This window comes from Peromyscus eremicus, chromosome 20, assembly GCF_949786415.1.
Source record: "Peromyscus eremicus chromosome 20, PerEre_H2_v1, whole genome shotgun sequence".
Lineage (NCBI taxonomy): Eukaryota > Metazoa > Chordata > Mammalia > Rodentia > Cricetidae > Peromyscus > Peromyscus eremicus.
Genome location: NC_081436.1, coordinates 19,160,697 through 19,182,488, shown reverse-complemented (window position 1 = coordinate 19,182,488; position 21,792 = coordinate 19,160,697). Strand labels below are relative to the sequence as shown.

The 21,792-nt window shown below is 50.4% G+C and overlaps 1 protein-coding gene across 1 annotated transcript in view; it reads left to right on the top strand.

Annotated features, from left to right (window-relative positions):
* The first annotated feature begins 17,008 nt into the window (after positions 1–17,008).
* The window catches only part of Parvb (parvin beta), an 87,651-nt gene continuing 82,867 nt past the window's right edge, over positions 17,009–21,792 (top strand). Inside the window, exon 1 of the mRNA XM_059247778.1 lies at positions 17,009–17,149. Coding sequence (XP_059103761.1) covers positions 17,035–17,149 — 115 coding nt within the window. The 5' untranslated portion in view covers positions 17,009–17,034. The remainder of the gene's footprint in view (positions 17,150–21,792) is intronic.

Here is a 21,792-nt window from a genome sequence, read left to right as displayed (position 1 = left end):
TCAAGGCTAACTGAAGAGCACACTCAGTTCTGTCTGCCACCTGCTCCTCTCGCTCTGGCTTCATGGAGTTGTTATCCCTCAGTCTTTAAAAGGGGATCAGTTGGAAGCCACCCCTTCCTTTGCTTGGATACCAGTATCCACAGATGCTCAGGGCTGTCATATAAAATGTTACAGGATTTTGGGGGGTGGGAGACAGGGTCTCACTTAGCTCAGGCTGGCCTTGACCTTTCAGAGATCCTCACTCAGCCCCTGAAGTGCAGGGATCACCATGTGCACCCCACAGTGAAGCCACAGTGTCTGCACATGGACTGCACATAGGCTGTGAGTCACCTGTAGGTTCCAATGCAAAGTCTTGAGCCAGGTGGCTGATTCCATATCTGTGATCCCAGAAGCCAGGAGGATCAACATGAGTTCAAGGCCAGCTTGGGCTGCATAAAGACCCCATCTCAAAAAACATACTAAAATAGTTGTACTGAATTGTTTAGGGATAATGTTAAGAGTCTGGATGTATTTGGAGTAGACCCAGTTTTTGTGAGTCGCACTATATAGCCCAGGATGACTTGAGCCTCTGATCCCCCTGCCTTTGCCTCCCAAATGCTGGGATTACAAGCATGTACCACCACTTTGGATTTATGTGATCAAAGCCAGCGTTTTGTGCCTGCTGGGCAAGTCCTCTACCAACTGAGGCACATTGCCAGCAGCTCCTGAGTGTTGTCACTCTGCCATTGGCTGGAAGCTGGGATGCAGAGCTTGAGGGTATGCTGGCCAGCTGTGTCCTGAGCTCCAGGCTTGGGACATGGGCATCTGTCTACTCTGACTCAGGTCTCTGGGAAGTGGTGTTTTGGGAATGTTTTTCTATTTATTTACAAGATTTATTTATTTTATGTGTATGGGTATTTTTGTCTTCATGTCTATGTGTGCACCGCATAGATGCCTTGTGCCTGTGGAGGTCAGAAAGAGGGTGTTGGATCCTCAGAATTGGAGTTACACATGGTTGTAGGCCACTCTGTAAATGCTGGGAAGGTCCTCTGCAAGAGCAACCAGTGTACTTAACCACTCCAGCCCCTTGGGGATATTCTTAGCTTTAAAAATTAATATAAGTCAGGCAGCGATGGCACACACCTTTAATCCTAGCACTCAGGAGGCAGTGGCAGGTGGATCTGTGAGTTTGAGGCCAGCCTGGTTTACAGACCGATGACCAGCATGGCCAGAGAGCTACACAGAGAAACCCTGTCTCCACAAACAAAAACCATACACACACACACACCAAAAAAAAAAAAAAAAAAAAAGGAAGAAAAAAGAAAAAAAGAAAAGATATGGGGTAGGGGGAGTGTTAAGCCTCCTCTGAAGTCTTTGAAAACACAGGATGTGTCTGGGATCTTAGCACTGGCCTGTCCTCACTGTGGCCTTTTATGTCTTTGCTAAATGACTTTGGGGCTTGGGGGTCTGCCTGCACCCAGCCCCAGCCCCAGCCCCACCCTGGGGTCCCAGGCCCCTGCAAACTTGCCTCCCTCTCCTTACCACCTGCAGTGGGAACTGATGTTCCCTTCAGTGGCTGGGAAAGTTGTCAGTTGTTTGCACTTTCTCACTGATGCTTTTAACAGAAGAAGGAACCCATTTAGGGTCCTGATGTTGGGAGCTGCGGAAACTGTGCGACACAGATTTGCAGACCCCATGACCTTTGAGAACCCAGGCAAGGCACTTGGGAAAGTCTGGTTTTAATCAAGGCTGTGCTGCCCTGGGAGCGGCCTCTGGCTCCTTAATCAAAGCAGCCTGGCTGTCTCCTGGCCAGACCTGTTGGATTTGCAGGCTGCCCTGTAGGCTGCTCTTGGGTGAGCAAGAGGAGGTGGTGGGCCAAGGTGGAAGCCAGAGACCCAGGGGAGAAAGGTGAATTCTCTCCCTTCTCAGAGTGTGGTGGACTGACCAGAGCCAGCAGTCTCAAAAAGGGCTTTCGGAAGCTCAGCTAGAAAGCTAAGGAGGGCAGGCAGCTCCTTTGTGGGCCCTGGCCCAGATTCTCTGCAGCTTAATGCTTCATTTCTCCTCAGCATGTGGAAGGAAGGATCTAGGCGGGGACAGAGTTTGCCATGTGTTTAATTAACCTTTGCTCCACTCTGTAAGGGACCGGTCTTGTAGCCAGCTTGCTTCTTCCTACAAGGACACCGGATTCCTTCTTGGAGTGTGCTGGCTCAGTCATCTGTGCATCCCCAGGCTGATTGTCCTGAAACTTATCTTGATACTTAGAGGAGAGCTGTGGTGATGGCGCCCATCCCCCAGTGTCTGGGCCAAGGCGACTCAGGAGCGCTGGGCCATCCCTCTTGGCTTTCTGTCCTGACTTTGCCTCATTTCTGGTCTCCTGGAAAGCCCTTCCTGAGGCTCTGGTCTCCCCAACATGATTCTGTGCTATTGCACAGTGGTCACTGGGGGAAAACGGGTTCCTTAGTAATCCCAATCTTACAATGCCAACATGTCACAATTGCCCAAAATAAAAAGATTCCACTAATACCATCACTGATTGTGTCATGAAGCTCTTTGGGGACTGGGAGACTGCCAGTCTCTGTGTGATAGATTAAAGAAAAAAAGAAAAGAAAAGAAAAAAGAAAAACAACCCCGAGTTTGAGTCCCAGCACCACAACAGAGCAGAAGCCTTTTCTTATCGAGTATAAATTCTCTGCCTCCCAGTCCTGTGAAATAGGGATGGGTGAGGATGTGAAACAGAGTTGGGGGGTGGGGGTGGGGGCTGGAGGCATGGCACCCAGTGGGAGCCCAGAGGCCACAGCAGCCAGTTGGAGAGGCCCAGGGCATTGGCAGGAGGCAGAACCAGGCATCTGGGTGGGACTGGAGTAAGTGTAGAAGATAGAGAGGAATAGGCCTCTCCTGCGCTGATGAACCCCAAAGACTGGAAATTGCTACTCCATTTTGAGTTCAATGTTGGCATGTTTTTACACTCTCCGGTGCAGTGAGAAGGAGCCGTGGGAGGCTGTCTCAACACTGCCTTCCCCGGGTGGGAGCAGTGGTCCAAGAAGCGATGCTCTGCCCCGGGAGGAGCGAGGCTAACGGTAATCACTGGCAACTTGTCTCAGCGCCAGAGTGTGGCTTCAAACGTGGCGCTTTCCTGACAAGTAAATTGCAGGATTCCTCGCCAAATCATTAGATAACTTTTAAGAACAAAGAACGAGCGGGCAAAAGGAGATGCTGCGTGATCTTGCTAGAGAAATAAATAGCAATCATTTTTGAAAAGAAAGTACATTCGATGAATTTGACCCACTGAGAAAATTACAGCCTCTTTTCCCCGCCCTGCTTCGATCAGTCAGCGCCTAATGGAGGAAGGCTTCCTGTGTTTGTCACGGTGGCGATGGGCTGGTCAATTAAAGCAGTCTGCCTGGTCTAGTGAAGATAATAGCAGTCCTGGACCCATCCATCACCATGGACTGCAAAGTGACCTCCCTATATTGAGTCAGAGCCCTGAAAGCAATCTCTCCCACTCATTATCATAGCCAGAAATTACTGCTCTGAACCCGATTTCCCTGAAATCCCAAGCCAGCAGAGCGACTGCTGGACATATTAGAACACAATGAAATGACACTGTGGCCTTAATATCGGACTCGGGAGTGGAAATAGATGTGTTTCCTAATGGGGAAGAAGAGAAACCAAATGGGACAGGATTTCCTGCAACACAACACCTGCCTGGTTGGGTCGACTGTGATTGCCACCTGACGTTAAAGCAGAGACATTAACTCACCGCTCTTAGCAGCCATACCAGAGCCGTGCCACCTTGAATTTGACCCTTCCCGCCAATTTCCACAGTCCCCAGCCAGGGTCCTTATTATTTCCTGTCTGTCTGCAAAAGTTCCCGTACAGCTCTTCCGGGCAGGAAATGGAAACCGTGTGGAAGGGAAGGTCAGGTGCTTGGGCACCAGTGTTGCTGAGCCTGGGCTTCCTTTGGTTGTTGTTAACACGTTCATTCCAGACAGGCCAACACTGGCCACATGTAGGTGTCCATGTGGCTTCCTCCTCAATTCCAGGGCAGAGGAGCCTCCTGTGGCCCAGGGCCCTTGGGCCCATCTTTGTGTACCTCCTCTCCTCTCTGTAGTCATTCTGAGTGAGGCAGTTGGGGTGAGGCCAAGGAATACACAGCCTTTTCATGGCATAAGCAAGCCCTGCATCCAAACCCAGTACTGAAAAAGTTTGTGTACGTTTATAATTTGAGGACATCAGTATTATCTGAAGATGATGATTTATTCCAATTTCCTTAGTTTTTTGATATTTTATGGGTGTGTGTGTAAATGTGTATAAGCCAAGGTCTCATGCAACTCAGGTTGGTCTCCAACTTACTATGTAGCTGAGGATGGCCTTGAAATTCTAACCCTCAAGTCTCCTCCTCCAGAGTGCTGAGATTACAGGTGTGCATCGCCACAGCTGGTTTATGTGGTTCTGGGGATCAAATCCAGGGCTTTATGCATGCTAAACAAACATTCTTATCAACTGAGCTACATCTGTCCCCAACTTTCCTTAATGAAGACACTGAACATTGAGCTAGTGATTTCCCCACCAACCTGCCGTCTCACCACCTGGTATGTGTTAAGGGACCGATAGGCAGAGAACCCCCAACTGTCCCAGGGCCCTCAGTTTAGCAGGGCAAGATCTGATACCACTAACTCCAACTGCCATCCATCCAACATCCATCCTTTCATCTGTCATCCATTTATCATACGTCCAACATCCATTCATTATCCATCATCCATCTACCCAGCCTTTCATCTGTTCATCATCCATCCATCCATCATCCATCCATTTGCCCATCCATCTGTCTATCCATTCATCCTCTATCCATTTGTCTGGACCCAGTCCTTCATCTTATCTCAGTGGTCCTTAACTTCTGCAGCCCAGCTTGACCCTGTGACCCCACAGCAGCTCTGAGCACAACCAGAAAGTCTCCATCTGGGTTGTTGGTATCTTACCTGCCAGCTTCAGGGGCTCACTGGAACTCTCCTGTAGCAGCCCTCCCTCCACGTGGACCGTTTTTTTTTTTTTTTTTTTTTTTTTGGTTTTTCGAGACAGGGTTTCTCTGTGTAGCTTTGCGCCTTTTCCTGGAACTCACTTGGTAGCCCAGGCTGGCCTCGAACTCACAGAGATCCGCCTGGCTCTGCCTCCCGAGTGCTGGGATTAAAGGCGTGCGCCACCACCGCCCAGCCATGTGGACTTTTTTAACCCTTTGTGGTCATTCTGTCAGCATGCATTACTGTGGAATGTGTGCTCAGCCAGCGTTACCAGCTGAGAGTCTGTTTGCCAATGGCCAGCTGTCGAGGGACATTGGGACCGGTTAGCAAATTGCTGCTGGTGTAGTTGTGGAATTCATTGTTATTTAATGAAATCTGAGGTGTAGAAAGATACTCATCTGTTTCTGACATGTAGGATTTATAGACTATGCCTCCAAGACTGGCTTAAAAAAAATACCTGTTTAGATCGGCGGATGTCTGGATCTGAGGACGTGGACCCTGGACGATGACTCTGCTTTCTTCCCCCTCGCTCTCTCCACTGATACCCTAGTGGGTACTTCTCAGAGTTCACTCACTAGCCTTTCATTTGGGGGTCTTAAAAACTGATTTTCTTTTTCCTTTTTGGAACTTTGTATTCTATTTTTTTATGTGTCTGTATATGTGTGCAGGTACCTTCAGGCGGCCAGAAATGGGAGTCCTATTCCCTGGAGCTGCATTTACAGATAGTTCTGAACCACCGGACATGGGGCTAGGTACTGAGCTCTGGAAGAACAGCAAGTGCTATTAACCTCTGAGACCATCTCTCTCTCCAGCCCTCATCTCCAGAACTATAGTCTACGCTCACTGGACCACCTAGAGCCCTAGGCCACCCCACTTTCTACCTTTTTTTTGTCATGTTATGGTAGCAGTTTGCTCTGCTGTGATAATCTTTTTGTTCTTGTTTTTAAAAACTGAGCCCAACATAGTGGTTAACCGGGTGGCGTGGCACAGGCCCTTCATCTCAGCACTCGGGAGGTGGAGGCAGGCAGATCTCTGAGTTCAAGGCCTGTCTGCTCTACAGAGCACATTCCATTCCAGGACAGCCAAGGCTACACAGAGAAACCCTGTCTTGAAACGCTCTCTCTGCCCCCCAACCCCCGAAAAGCACTAGCTAGTTTTTCCAGAGGACTTCAGTTTGATTCCCAGCACCTACATGACAACTTACAATCATCTGTAACTCCAGTCCCCAGGGATCTGATACCCTCTTCTGACCTCAGTGGGCACGGCAGGCACATGGTAGACATACATTTGGGCAAACACTCATACACGTACAATTTTTTAAATTAAAACAAAACAAAACAAAAAACCTGAGCCCAAGCCATCCAGCAAGGGTCAGAATCTCTTGAGCATAGATGGGAGTGCCACATCTGCTTTGTCCCTCCATGTGTCGGGATGTTTGGGTGGCTGTACCTCAAAGACAGGCTTTTACAATCTGTCTAGTCACCTGCTTCCCCACAGTGACTGAGGCATACAGCCCCTGAGCAGTAGTCTTTCCATTGCGCTCTTCTTCCAGGCTGCAGAGAACTAGAACCTTCGGTCACAAGGTGGTTTGGGCTCTGGCACAGTTGGGTCATCTTCAGCCATACAACCAGAGATGATACTGCTGAGGTTTGCGTGGTCTGTTGCCCTAAAGGCACTCTGTCCAGCTTTCCTTGAAGAAAATACTAAACCCATCTGTTAAGCTCTGCATAATAAATATTCAAAAATCACTCATGTTTGAACAGTCTTTCGAAACCTTGCGTTTTACTGATTGCCTTGTGAATCTGAAATGTTGACAGTGCTGGGAGAATTCCCAGCACCGAGTCGAGCTGTGTGACACACTTCTGATTCAAGAGTGTCACCCGCTCGAAGCTGCTTGGCACCCTGGTCCACTGTGGTGTGTGTGTGTGTGTGTGTGTGTGTGTGTGTGTGTGTGTGTGTGTGTGACTGCAGAGGAGGAGCTGACACCGGGGATGAAGTCTCATCCCTTCTTGTTGGGCTGCGATTTTAGCTGTGGCCCTGCTGTGCTTGCTGGAGTATTCATTTTCTCAATCAAGACGAATTCTAATTGGTTTTGAAATCAGGCCTGTTTACTCTTCATAAATGTTTTTTTTCTTGCATCAGCAGATGAAAAGGACTCAAACCAACTGTGTCACATGGACAAACTGTTTCAAGGTTAAGGGTAGAGCTCTTTCAGGCCCGGGAGGAGCTCAGCCTGCAAGGCGTCCTGAACTGCACCCCTAGCAGCCCCTCCACAAGAGTCAGGCTTCCATCAAGATACACATATGTCTATTTAAAGCTTACTGTTACAGGTTGGAGAGATGGCTCCATGGTTAAGAGCACCGGCTGCTTGATCGGGGGACCTGGCTTTGATCTCCTGCACCTGTGTGGTGGCTCATACCCATCTGTAACTCTCCTTCTGGGGATTGAATGCCTTCTTCCAGCCTCTGCGGCCACCAGGTACACATATGGTACACAGACATATATATGCAGACAAAACACCCTTACCCATAAATACATCTTTTAAAAAGTTATTAATGGGCCGGGCGGTGGTGGCGCACGCCTTTAATCCCAGCACTCGGGAGGCAGAGCCAGGCGGATCTCTGTGAGTTCGAGGCCCAGCCTGGGCTACCAAGTGAGTTCCAGGAAAAGGCACAAAGCTACACAGAGAAACCCTGTCTCGAAAAACCAAAAAAAAAAAAAAAAAAAAAAAAAGTTATTAATGGGGGTGCACATGTGCCACAGGCAGCCTGTAAAGGTCAAAGGGTAACTTTTCTGAGTTTTTTTTGGGGTCAGCCTTTACCTGCTGATGTGTCTTTCAACCGTGTGTGTGTGTGTGTGTGTGTGTGTGTGTGTGTGTGTGTGTGTGTTTGTGTATAGAATGTGTCTGGACATGGATGTAAGGTTTATGTAAACACACAGGTACATAGGTTCTTTAGTTGAAACTTACTTTCACTTGTTACAGTGAACTCCACAGCAAACTCTCTCTCTCTCTCTCTCTCTCTCTCTCTCTCTCTCTCTCTCTCTCTCTCTCCCTCCCTCCCCCCCCTCTCTCATTCTGAAGCTCATTTCATTCTGGTCTCATTCTGTAGCTCCAGCTGGCTTGGAGTCTTCGATGATTCTCCTGCCTCTGCGTGCCGGTGCACAGGTGTGATGCACCATTCTCGGCTCCCCCATAGCAGGTCTTGTTGGGTTTGGTCACTGGTGGAATCACATCTAAATCTTACAGGGCACTCACTGGGGGGCTGGGGGGACCATCACAAGATGTAGCTCTGCCCTGCTGTCCCCTGCCTCCAGGCCTTTGGCAGCACACTGGGACAACTGAGGCAACCAGCCTTGTGGACTGAGCAGCTCTGGGTTCTCAGCCTGTCCAGTGTGAGAGCCACTGTGGAGCTACCCGGCCTGTACCATGTAAGCCAATCTAGTGACTCCCATTTCGATGTACATCCATGCTATTGCTTCTGGCTTCTCTAGAAAACCTCAACTAACTGACCAGCAAGGGCTCGGCCTTTGAGCCACACCACAGCCCCTGCACTGAGTTTGGGAGAGTCTCTTCTTCACCTCATGAGGCGGGTCAAGAAATAAGGCCCGTTGGGGGTCATCTTTCCCCAGATTAGCCCTGCTTGTCATGTATTCCCCGTTCTAACCTTTGGGACAAACACATGGAAAGACATGGGACATTTAAATGAGCCCTCTCTCTGTCTTTATGAGTAATTTCTCTGTATACAGCCCCGTGAGATCGTCTGTGCCAGTGACTGTGTTCAGGCTTCCATAGTGAAGATGAATGTTGTACCAGGCTGGCCCTAGCAGGCCCTGCCCTGGACTCCTCCTCCGGTGTGCCCCCCCCCCAGTGATGGCCTCTCAGGGTCCTTTGGTTGTCTGATCTCCAAAATTCACCCCAAAATTCACCCCCCCCTCAATTCTCCCCCAACCATTCATCATCCCCTCCTTCCTCCAACACACTGGTCTCAAGTTAGATGGGAAGGGTGAGCAGAACCTTTTCTTTTGCAGACAGGTGATAGCATGTGGCAGGTGAAGGGCAAAACAAAGTGAGGCCAAGGTGTAAATGTTTAACAGGCCTGGCATTTGTCTTTCTATCCACAATCAAAGCACTTGTCCTTTTCACTTTCTTTATTGGTGATGAGGGGTCTGGGGATGAGAGAGGCACATTTAAAGGAGCTTGTTCATCTATCGTCTAATAAAAGCCAGGAGAAATCTCTTTTCAGGGATCGCCATGGCAGACTAGGTGCCAAGTTATTCGCTCTCTGCTCATCTATAAAATATTTAGGAGCACGAAGTGCGTTCGTGGCTTCATTTGCCTGGTTTGCAGAAGGAAAACTCAGGGGGCTTGCTGCTAAATGCAAATGCATGTTGTCTCCGTGTGCTGATGCTTCTAGCGTCATTTGGATGAAAGGCTGTTGATCTCCGCAGCTGGTGAGAAGTGCCTCCCCCCACTCCCCACCCCAACGGCTCACGCTCGGTGGGTTGGTGGGGGAGAGTGTTGAGGCCGTTTGAAGATTCCAGGCTGGCTTGGTTATCTTCTCATGCTCTTAGCCTTTACAGTGAAAATCACAGACGACTCTCCTGCCAAATCACTAAATTAGCAAACTGATTAAATAACACGACTCCAAACGCTAGTTTACAGAGTCTGATTACAGAAGGCTCCGGCACGCCACCCCAAAGTGCAGTTAAGATTGCTCCCACAGTGTAACCTGGGGAATCAGGCATTTTCTCCATCAGCGAATCCATTAGCTCTGCCTGCCTCTTCTCGGCACACTTCTAGCGCTCCCAAAATTGCTTGGAGGTTTGGAGGTGAGCAGTGCAAACATCTCAGGGTCTCCGATTCCCCCACTCCAGGCTCCTTCCCTCTCCCCTAGATCTATAAAAACTGTTTGTATAAAATATTTTGTGGAAGTTACCAACTTTCTGGTCATAGGAAAAGGAAACGAGATGAACTTTTCAGGTTTTAAAAACTCCTAAAGCACTTAGTGTGATGGAGCGCGATGGTTTGACAGTTTCCTCACAGGCCCATCCGTGTGCACACCCGTCCCCAGCTGGTGGCCCTATTTGGGGAGTCATGGAACCTTTGAGAAGTAGGGTCTAGCAGGTGGAAATGACTCACAGGGCAGGGGGTGGGGGGTAGGGGCAGATTTGTGCGAATTTCCAGGTTTAGTCTGGCTCCTTGTTTTCTAGTTGGCTGTGTGATATGATCCTGTGCTCTCTCCAATATGGAGAGAACACCCACCCTCCCTGCCATCGAAGGCTGAAGTTCCCTGGACCAGTGGGCAGTAACAAGTCCCCTTTTAAGCTGTTTCTGTTGGATATTTTGTTGCAGCAATGTGAAAAGTGGGTGACAGATGAACCAGACAGGTGGTGAACAAAGAGCCCGAATGTGAGGGCAGCGAACTCGTATGTGTGTGTGTGTGTGTGTGTGTGTGTGTGTGTGTGCGCGCGCGCACGTGTGCGTGTGCGTGTGCGTGTGTGTGTGTGTGTGTGTGTGTGCGCACGCGCGCGCACGCGCGCGCGCGTGAAGCAGTTCCACCACAGGCTGCAGGTTATTAGTTTGCGTGTGTGGAAATGCTAACATGATGGGGCACCCCTGGGTGACTTCTCCCTTGAGTATATACACCTATGAGGTTCTTGATCACTCATGGGTGCCCACCTGGGTAACCACCTTAGCTGAGAATGGAGACTGCCGGGTATTAACTGCTAGCGAGGGTGTTCGTGTGCACCTGGCGTCTCATCATCTATTATGACGTAGATGTGATCTTGGTGGAGGAAGTATGGTACTGAGAGTGGGCTCCACCATTGTGGACTCAAAACCTCTGTAAGCCCAAATAAACTCTTGCAAGTTGCCTTGGGTGTGGTGTTTTATTATAGCAATAGAAAAGTAATGAATACACGCTCTCACTGAGCTCCACCCCCAGCCCTGACACTGTGTATTTGGTCAATATGATTGTATGGTATGCAAACACTGGCTGGCTGTTCACCCCCGGCCCCTCCCATCTCTAATCACTGTTTTGCATGTGCTGAAGTTTGGGGCCAGGTGAGAGGTGCTGGTGTTTGTGACATTGTCATTCTGGGGTTCCTGTTCTTATAGCATAGCTCTCTTCTGGTCCCTGAGAGACCACACTAGACCCTGGGCCATCTGAATGCATCACCCTGTGACTCTAGATGTATGGGGTAGGTGACAGGATTGTAGGTAATGGAGACCGGCAGATACCACCCAGCATGGAGCCCAGTGCAGGGCCCAGGGCCTGTGTACTAAGAGCTCTTAAAGTGTGTATTCCTGTCCTTCGCTCAGCTTATGAGGACCCGGCATCTCTGGAAACCACAGATCAAAAACCAGTCAAGTGGCTTCTATGACAGGAGCAGCTGTGCCTAACCCAATTTTCCTAATTATCCTCTAAATGGGATGCATCCTCAGAGTCACGGAGGCTGTGTGCACTGCATACTAAGAGGCAGAGGACCGTGTCTGCGGAGATGGGAGCGAGGTTCTCTCTGCATCCATTTAGGTGCTTTCTTTGGACTAGATTAGTGTTTATGTTTGCTGAAGTCTGGCATTCTGGAAAGTCTGACTTGAGCCATATCAACAGAGAAGAAGCAAGCCAGCCAGGAGGGAAAGCTTGAGGGTCGAGAGGGGGAGAGAGGTCAACATTTTTCCTTTCTCTCTATAAGGAAAGTGCAAATTAAAGCATAGGCATCAAAGAAGTGTGTGTGTGTGTGTGTGTGTGTGTGTGTGTGTGTGTATGTGTGTGTTTCTGGGTTCAATGATGTGTGGGACACATGTACATATGTGACTCTCATGTGGAAACCAGAGGTCAACCTTGGGTACCATTCCTCGGGACCTGTCCATCTTTTAAAACATCTTTAAGATTTTCTCCTATGTGTATGTGTATGTGCACATGTGGGGATCTTCCCTTGGAGGCCAGAAGGGGAACGTCAGATATCCTAGAGATGGAGTCATAGGAAGTTGTGAGCTTCCACGTGGGTTCTGGGAACCCAACTTAGGTCCTGTGCAAGAGCAGCAAATGCTCTTAACTGCTGAGATGTCTCTGCAGCCCACCCATCCATACACACACACACACACACACACACACACACACACACACACATATTTTTTAAAGTTTTTTGAGACAGGGTTTCTCTGTACAGGTTTGGAGCCTGTCCTAGAACTCACTCTGTAGCCCAGGCTGGCCTTGAACTCACAGAGATCCGCCTGCCTCTGCCTCCCAAGTGCTGGGATTAAAGGTGTGCGCCACCACCTGGCTTCGTCCATCTTTTTTGTTTGTTTGAATCGAGATCTCTCACTGGGACCAGGGCTTGCTGATGAATCTAGACAGGCTGATAGGCTGGCCAGGGAGCCCCCCTCCCCACTCCCCAGGGCACCTTTGCCTTCTAAGTGCTGGGATTACAAGGGTGCGCCTCCCCACACAGCTTTTGATATGAATGCTGGGGGATGAACTCAGGTCTTCACACTAGTGCAGCAAGCCATCTCCTCAGGCTCTAAGGATGCTTCCAGTTGCTACCAGCGACACTTATGGGATGAAAATCCATTTTTAACCATTGCAAGAGTCTCGAATCGTCTTCCAAACGGCATTGACTAGGGAAGCACCTCATCTTGCAGCAAGTGGTGCGTGAAAAATAGGCTGAGTGCGCAGCTCTCAGCCCAAGGGACTGCAGAAGGCATTCCTCACCAGGGAAGGACGCTACAGACTTCACCATGGAGCAAGCACCACAGACAGTGGATTCTGGTTTATGCAACTCAGATGCCAGGCCCCCTTTGTTCTGTATAGCCCATGTCAGTTTCCCTGACAACAAACATCCCTGTCTGTGGCTTCTTCTCTTGAAACATAGGGGCCCCTGTCAGGAGCTTGAAGTCTCAGGCTTCTTCTTTATGATGTATGGCATTTTAAAAAAAGCAAGAATAGGGCTGGAGCGCCAGCTCAGCAGTTAAGAGTATATACAGCTTGTCTTGTTGCTTTTCTGTTGCTGTGACAAAACGCTATGACCAAGGCAACTTATAAAAGACAGCATAGGGATTGGGGATTTAGCTTAGTGGTAGAGTGCTTGCCTAGCAAGTGCAAGTCCCTGGGTTTGGTCCTCAGCTCCGGGGAAAATAAAATAAAAGACAACATAATTAGAGTTTATAGTTCAGAGGCTGAGCCCGTGATAATCATAGTCATGGCAGCAGGCAGGCAAGCATGGCACTGGAGCAGTAGCTGAGAGCTTACGTCTAATCAACAAGCATAAGACACACACACACACACACACACACACACACACACACACACACACAGAGAGAGAGAGAGAGAGAGAGAGACAGAGACAGAGAGACAGAGAGAGAGAGAGCACGCTAACTGGAAATGGCATGGGATTTTGAAATCTCAAAGCCAGATCTTGGTGACATACCTCCTCCAACAAGGCCACACCTCCTCATCCCTCCCAAACAGTTCCACCAGCTGGGACCAAACATTCAAATACATGAGTCTATGGTGGCCATTCTCATTTAAACCACCACACTGCTCCTGGAGAGGACCTGAATTTAGTTCCCAGAACTCACACCACCTATAACTCCAGCTCCAGGGAATCTATACTTTCTTCTGGCTTCTGAGGCCCCTGTACTCATGTATACAAACCTGCACAAACATTCACACATACACATAATTAAAAACAAAATAACCCTTTTTAAAAAGGCATGATTCAACTTGTCTCTATGGTATTCAAATTAGAAACTACCAATGGAATTTGAGACTTCTGTGTGCTTGCTGGTCACTGATGAAATAGTCTCATGACTTTTCGAGTCAGTGGCCCCTCTCTGTGCCCAGGACAGCCACTGATGCTTCAGTCTCCCACCTTGGCTGTCCTGCATTCTACCAGAACCAAGACAGCTCTCTTCCATTTTCTTTCTGGTTCCCAGTTCCAAGTTCCTTCTCTCTTGCCCCATCCTGGCCAGCGATCTTCCATCTGGGGTGCGCTGGGGCCTCACGAAACAGTGTAAGTGTCTTCTGTGTGCTCCTCTACGTGGAACAGATTCTTAGAAGCCACAGAAGCCAGAGGCATGACAGTCTGTTTCCAGGTCTCAGGTCCCAAAGTCTCTGCTCTGCTCGGCTGTGTCCCCATCTCACAGGAGTATCAGTAACTACACCGACGATCTGTCAGTGTTCTCCCCAGCTTGAGATTCCCTCTTGAGATGGAGATGCCTTCAAGACCCCTTTTTACCTTCCCATCCCTAACTCTGGCATGCACTTTGCAAGGTTTGCCAATTTATCTTTGAAAGTTCCCTCCTCTCGGTCCCCCTTCCGTCTGCCACGCCCTCGTCACGGATGTTAGTTGTTTTACCTGTTGCAGATGCAATTGAAGGGTTTATTTTGGCTTGCAGTTTGAAGGTACGGCATCCATCAAGGTGGGGCAGGCACGGTGGTAGGAGTGTGCAGCCACTGTTCAGATTGTACCAACAGTCAGGAAGCAGAGAGAGATGAATGCTGCGACTCAGTTCCCTTTCGCCTTTCTATTCGTCAGGGTTCTCTAGAGCAGTGGCTCAACCTCCTCATGCTGCAACCCTTTATTTTTATTTTTATTTATTTATTTATTTTGGTTTTTCGAGACAGGGTTTCTCTGTGTAGCTTTGCGCCTTTCCTGGAACTCACTTGGTAGCCCAGGCTGGCCTCGAATTCACAGAGATCCCCCTGGCTCTGCCTCCCGAGTGCTGGGATTAAAGGCGTGCGCCACCACCGCTCAGCCTGCTGCAACCCTTTAATACAGTCCCTCATGTTGTGGTGACCCCCGACCAGAAACTTATTTTCATTGCTACTCATAACTGTAATTTTTCTACTGTATGGATTGTAATGTAAATATCTGTGTTTTCTGATGGTCTTAGGCGACTCTTGCAAAAGGGTCATTTGATCCCCAAAGGGGTCAGGATTCACCGTTGCTCTGGAGGAACAAAACTGATTTTGTGTGTGTGTGTGTGTGTGTGTGTGTGTGTGTGTGTGTGTGTGTGATTTATTAGAGTGGCTCATAGGCTGTGTTCCAGCTTGTCTAATAATGGCGGCATACCAATGGAAAGTACAAGAATCCAGTACTTGTTCAGTGCACGAGGCTGGATGTCTCATCTGGTTTTCAGTACGTGCCAGAATCTGGAAGAACTGGGCTCTAATGCCAGTGGAGGAGTAGCCTTGCCAGCAAGAGCAAGGGAAGGCAGGAGAAGAGAGAAAAAGCTTCCTCCTTCCATGTCCTTTGTATAAGCTGCAGGCAGAAGAAGTAGCCCAGATTAAAGGTGGATCTTCCCACCTCAAAAGATCGGGCTTTAGGGTGGTTCTTCCCACTTCAAGTGATATAATTAAGAAAAATCCCTCCCAGGTGCGCCCAGCCACTTAGGTTTTAGTTAATTACAGAGGTGGTCAAATGGATAACCAAGAACAGCCACCACAGCTTTTTTTTTTTTTTTTTTTTTTTTAAAGATGTATTTATTTATTTATTACGTATATAGCATGTATGACTGCAGGCCAGAAGAGGGCACCAGATCTCATTACAGATGGTTGTGAGCCACCATGTGGTTGCTGGGAATTGAACCCAGGACCTCTGGAAGAACAGTCAGTGCTCTTAACCTCTGAGCCATCTCTCCAGCCCGCCACCACAGCTTTTTATTCAGGTGGGAGCCCAGCTCCTGGGACAGTCCTGCCCAGAGTAGGTAACCCTCTAGGTATGTCCAGAGGTTCGTTTCCAAGGTGATCCAAGAGCTCATCAAGTTGACAATCAGATTAACCGTCCCGTGGGACACAGGGCGTTTGCAGTTCTGAGATTTCCCTGGTCCTGGGGTCTCAGAGGCTCCCCCATGGTTAGGAAGGGAGCAGCCTCAGCACTGAGGAGTAGGCCAGGAAAAGCCAAATGGCCTGTGGAGCTGCCAGGACCTGGGCTGGGTGAGAGATGACTGTCCCTGCCTGTGAGTTTTCTTTCTCTCCGAGTGAAGGGAAACTATGTCTCTGGAAACCATGTCTCTGGGAACTGTGCCTCCCTAACAACTCTCTCTGGCCCTGTGCTCCTTCTCCTCCTGTTGGAGTCCCCCACTGCCCCTACTCCACGCTTGGCCAGTAACGCCATAGGTACTGGGCACCCCCGTTCTCCATGATGAATTCCAAGGCGAGGGCAGCTTGGCCACCCCTTCTGCCAATGTGAATTGTAAATATTTCCTGAACTGAAATCGCTCACCGGAGGGAGTGAGGATCTGAGCCTGCGCAAAGGGAGAGGGAACCATCCCTACCCCACCCCCACCCCAGGGAACCCTCTCCCACCCTCCCACTCTCCCACCCTATGACTAGGCGTGGCAGCTTCACCCCAGCCCAGGTCCTGATAGCTCCTATCTCGGTTGAGCCATGCACCCACCCTGCGCCTGCAGCCACAGGCCATCTGGCTTTCCCTCTGCCAAAGCTTGCCTCAGCTTCTACCCCCCCCCCCCCCCCCCCCGGTGTCTCTAGAAACCTTTTCACTTCCCTCCTAGTAGACCTCCCTGCCTGACCTCATCCCTGTCCACTGTCTCCCGTTCTCAGGTCGGCAACAAGTCAATTTTGTGCAACTCAAACCTGGCCATGGTAGCCTAATATCCTTCCCTGGGCCTGCGATCTCCCTCCAGGTACCCTTCCTGATTCTTCATGCTCCCACGGAAGCCTTTGGCTGAGCTTGCCTTGGGGGAAGGGTCGCTCTGTGAGGCCACTGTCCCACAAAGGCACCCACTACACACCAAGCATCGACCCAATAAGGGATGCCCGGGATCCTGGCAGAGACTCAACAGCTGACTTTACATATTCGTGGGACTAATTGATTCTGGGCTTCCAGCACGCTGAGGCCGCACAAAAGGGGGGCGGCGGTGCCTGGCACCACGCGCAGGGTCCCGCTGCTTTGCGGGCGGGGAGCTCAGCTGCAGCAGCGGGACCTCGAGGTCAGGAGGCAGGGGCGGGGAAGCCGCAGCCGCGCCCTCCTGGCCACTCCCCGGCCAGCGGTGGGTGGCGCGCACTCACATATGTCCTCCGCGCCACCGCGATCGCCCACCCCGAGGGGCCCCAAGATGAAGAAGGACGAGTCTTTCCTGGGCAAGTTGGGCGGCACGCTGGCGAGGAAGAAGAAGACTAGGGAGGGTGAGTGCGCCCCCGTGTCCTCTTGGCGCCAGCCCGGTCCCAGCGGTGTCCCCTGGGTGTCTGCTCCCTGCCCGCCCCAGCGGCGCCAATGAGCCCTCCCTCTGCGCCCGGGATGCACTGCCCGCGACCTTTGGGACAGGCCAGTCCCTGTCCCTGCGCCCTTTGCAGTGCTGGCCCGGTGCCTAGGACGTGCGTCCTACTCCGGACACAGGCCGAGCATGCTGTGGTTCTCGTGCCTACCCTTGTCCCGTGACACTCTGATCACAGTGATTGGACACATGCGTGGTGGAGAGGATGGGCTGCGGACTGCTTGATGCCGGCACGCGTGGCTTGGTTTCTAAACTGGGAGTCAGTGAAAGGGCACAAGACACACAGGCCAGGAGCAGGAGAAGCCTGGAACCAGGGTTACGAGCTCCCCACCCAACCCCAGTCCCCGCCCCCCTCCCGTCATGTCCCTTGCACAGGAAAGTAATTTAAAAACGGCATCCTTTTACTTTTTAAACTTAAAAAAAAAAAAAAAAATTCAAGGGATGTAACTTCTGCTCCCTGGCCAGTGCCTTAAGCACAGCGTAGTTCTTAGCCCTCCCCTTACAGACATTCCGGACTTTTCTATTGTTTTGGCCTGGAGGCTCTTGCCCTTGGGCTGAGGTTCCTGGCGCTCACCAGAAATGGGAGGGGCTTGCTGAGAGAAAGGGCAGGTAGAGAGAAGCTCCAGGGCCCGACTTCCTGGGGATTAGCTGGCTAGGGATCCTCTGTTAGGCTACCCAGAGGGTCTCCTCCAGTCACTGGAGCCACGCTGACTCCTAGAAAGCCTTCCAGGACCTTCAGGGACAAGCTAGTCCCCGAGGTGACTGATAAACACCCCGTGAGCCAGAAGGACAGGGGTGATATATTTACTCTTAAAGGAGCCTTCAGGCCCTAAATTATGGGCAGACTCACTCTGGCCTTTCAAGGCATCTTGAAAGGCAGGACATGTAGGGAAACGCAGAGCTTGTCTGGAGGTGAGGTACTGCCTACACTTTGATAGAACCCCTGAAGATCCTGTGGCCCCCATACCTGGCCCAGACTTGCCTCCCCGGGCCTTCAACCCCACAATGCCCTTTACCAAACTAGATTGTCCAGTTTCCTGAGGGCAGGCAGGCAGGCCTGGTCTCCTCCCCACCCCCCTCTCAGATCTTCCATTGCAGACCCTACGGGCAGGCTTGCACTCCCGTTCATCTTCATCGGGTCTCGTGAGAGTAAGCGGTTGTCCTCTTGTCTGTCCGGTGTAGTTTAGTCTTTGTGATCCTGTCTGAAAGTCACTTCTCCTCACACGATTATGACAATGACGGATCTCCGTTCTTTCCATCAGCTGGTTTTGTGTTTGTTTTTGAGTTGGGGTTATGCTCTGTCACCAAGCCTGGGCTCCAAGTCCTGGGTTTAAGTGATGATCCGCCTGCCTCAGCCTCCCCTGTATCGGGAACTGTGGGTGTGTTGCCGCCCGTTCGTGGCTTACCATCTGTGTGAATCTGATGTGGTTTGGATACCGCCATCCCGACCTCCAAAAGTAGAGGGGAGGCTCATATCCTTCAGGACCCTGGGAGTAGATGCCATAGTGTGGAAGCTGATGGGAAGTTCCGTGATCCTACGCTGTAATTGTCAGAGGGCCCTGGAATGGGGATGGTGATGTTGGGAATGAAAACTAATAAAGAAAATCTCTCATAGAAAAGCACGTGTGAGTGTGAGTGTGTGAATGGTTACAGTTTCTGTGTGTTCCGTGTGTGTGTGTGTGTGTGTGTGTGTGTGTGTGTGTGTGCGCGTGCGCGCAGGCTAGAGGTCGTATTGGGTGTCTTCTTCAATGTTCCTCATTATCTATCTATCTATCTATCTATCTATCTATCTATCTATCTATCTATCTACCTACCTACCTACCTACCTACCTACCCTGGCTGGCCTGAAACTTAGAACTTAAGAGACCAACATGGTTTTGCCTTCTCTGTGCTGGGATTAAAGGCGTGTGCCACTGCACTGGGTTCCATCTTGTTTCTTGAGGCCAAGTCTGTTACTGAACCTGGAGCTCTTTGACTTGGACCAGCAAACCCGGAGGTCCTCTGTCTTCACCTCCCCTGACTTGAGCCTACAGGCAAGCCACACTTGGCTTTTGACTTTTTAAAAATCATCAGTGCCGGGGATGGAATTCTGGATCTCATGCAAGCACTTTGCTGCCTGAGCTGCCGTCCCTGCCCGTTACAGCTTTTCTGAGGTGGTACGTATACTGTTGGAACATGAGGGATACACAAGACAAGTAATGAGCTGGCCTCGGTTTCCAATCCTAAGTGCTTCTCTGCTTTGGTTTGTATGAGGTCACACGTGTCCAGAAGACAGAGGGCCAGTCTGGCCTAGTTTAAGTGCACCCAGAACCCCACCAGCACCTCCCTCTGCCTGCTGCTTCTGCTGGTGTTGCCACCCTGGTGGGTTAACTGGGCCCTCTGCCTCGTTTCTCAAGGTTGGAGCACCTGTCACCCCAATAACCAGAAAGCCACAAACCCTAATTGGTCTCTGAGGCAGGAATGGAAGGAAGACTCAACCTTGGAAGGGCTGAATGGCTTCCATGTGGTCCTCTGGGGAGTGGAGAAGGAATGGAGGGGCAAATGTGAAGACTGTGTAATGAGGTCTTGAATAATTGAGCGTTGAGAGCTGCCAGTGTTTCTGCAGACCTGTTGCCTTGGCAACTGGCCCTCCTGACTGCTCTTAGCCTTGACTTTGGGCCGTGGGAGCTTATGCATGGATGCCTGCTAGGGAATGACCAGGGGGAGGGTATGGAGCTTCCCAGCCTCCCAGCCAAATGCTTAGCTGTTTCTCTTCCTTTGTCAGAAAGTCCAGGGTGGCCTCTGGACATTTCCTGAGCTGAGGACCTCGGAAGTGAGGAGTGATGGCTGGTGAAATTCAAGGTTCAGGGACATATGGGCATTTTAGCCCTACCGTGCCTGGCAGAGTAGCAAAGAGGGGATAAATGTTCCATCACGTTCCAGGGGGTGGGGGTAGGAGGTGGGGCGGTGCTAGGGTGCCCAGCACAGGAAGTGTCTAAGAATGAACGGGGTGTGATTCAGCCCAGTAGAGGCACTACGGTGTCACTGGGTGGCCTGGTCAGAAAAGGGAAGTGTGACTAACTGTGCACATTGGAAAACGGAAGGGAACGCCCACAACACTCGGGCTTCCCCATGGGGAGTCTTGAGTCTGTGCCCTGAGAGCTCAGGAGCCAGCTTCCAACCTCTGGAGGTCAGGGTATGGGGTGGGGGAGGTGCTGAGGAAAGATGTCCCACACAGGGTCCCCTGTGGCTGCAGGAGGAAAGGCCCACAGGTCCAAGGATGGGGCAGGGACTGCAGCTGCAGCTGTTAAAAGTCCTAGAGGCACAGGTGTCCTTGGTGAGGCCCTGGGTGATAAGGGGGACAGGTTCAGCTCCCCAGGAGGCCCTTCTGCTTCTGGGACAGGCTTCTAATGGCAGGCACTACTCCCCAGGGACCAGCGTTGGGGTTTCTCAGAGAGCCCAGGCCACCAGACCATGAGTGGAGTAGATAAGAGGTTTCTAGTCCCCAGTTGCCTTAAGACACACGTATGTAATGTATGATACATTATACTATATAGTTATACAATCTATCAACTATCTACTTTATCAATTGTCTGTATTTATTATCTATCATCTGTCAATGTATGTTTCAGTCACTTTTCTATCTGTCTTCTATCTATCTACCTATCTATCATCTACCTATTTATCATCTATCTATCTATCTATCTATCTATCTATCTATCTATCTATCTATCTATCTATCTATCTACATGCACTTTTGATTCCTAGCAAAATGGAATGAAGACTGGCGTGTGCATGTCCCCCCCCCCCCCCACAATTCTTCCAGGCAGTGTAGAACTTCATCTCAGCCCTAAACCAACTAAAGCTTTTGCCTCAAAGCCCATGGTTGACAGTGGGGCTGCTCTCATCCTGAATGTTGGGACAATGTAGAATGAAGGATCCCTGCTGCCTGGTCACCTGGCAAGGCCACTGTCCCAAGAACCTTTTCCTCTCTGCACTGCTTGTTCAACCCTCCCTTTCCCAAGGCCCCTAAACTCTTGGGTTTTTTTTTTTTTGTTTGTTTTTTTTTTTTTTTTTTTTTTTTTTTTTTTTTTTTTTAACAATCTCCATAGTTTTGTCTTTTCTAAAATCATGAGCAGAATCCAAGTGGTTGAGGCTTTTCACACTGGCTCCCTTTATTCGCTGTCCGGCTAAGTTTCTTCTGCGTCTATGGGCCACTCTGCCTGGCTCACGTGGGGCTGAGGGTCTAACCCTGGGCCTTGTGCACGCTAGGCAAAGCACTCTACCCACTGAGTGGCTTCCCTAGCCCCACACTTCTGAAATTACTCAGTGCTGTGCAAGAAGAAAGAAAATGCAACCAAATTCTCCCGCATCCCAGTGGGCCCTAGTAGGAGAAGGAGGGGAAGCCACTGTCCCCTGAGGCCCAGACCCTAGGGGGAGTGTTGCTCCTAGACCTGAATACATCAGGAAACAGGTGACAGACAGCTGGCCGTGTCCTGGGGACCTCAGGAGCCAACCTGGCTCAGGCCCTGTACTTAGGACAGCAAGGCCTGGTCAGGGGCGGGGTGAGTAGAT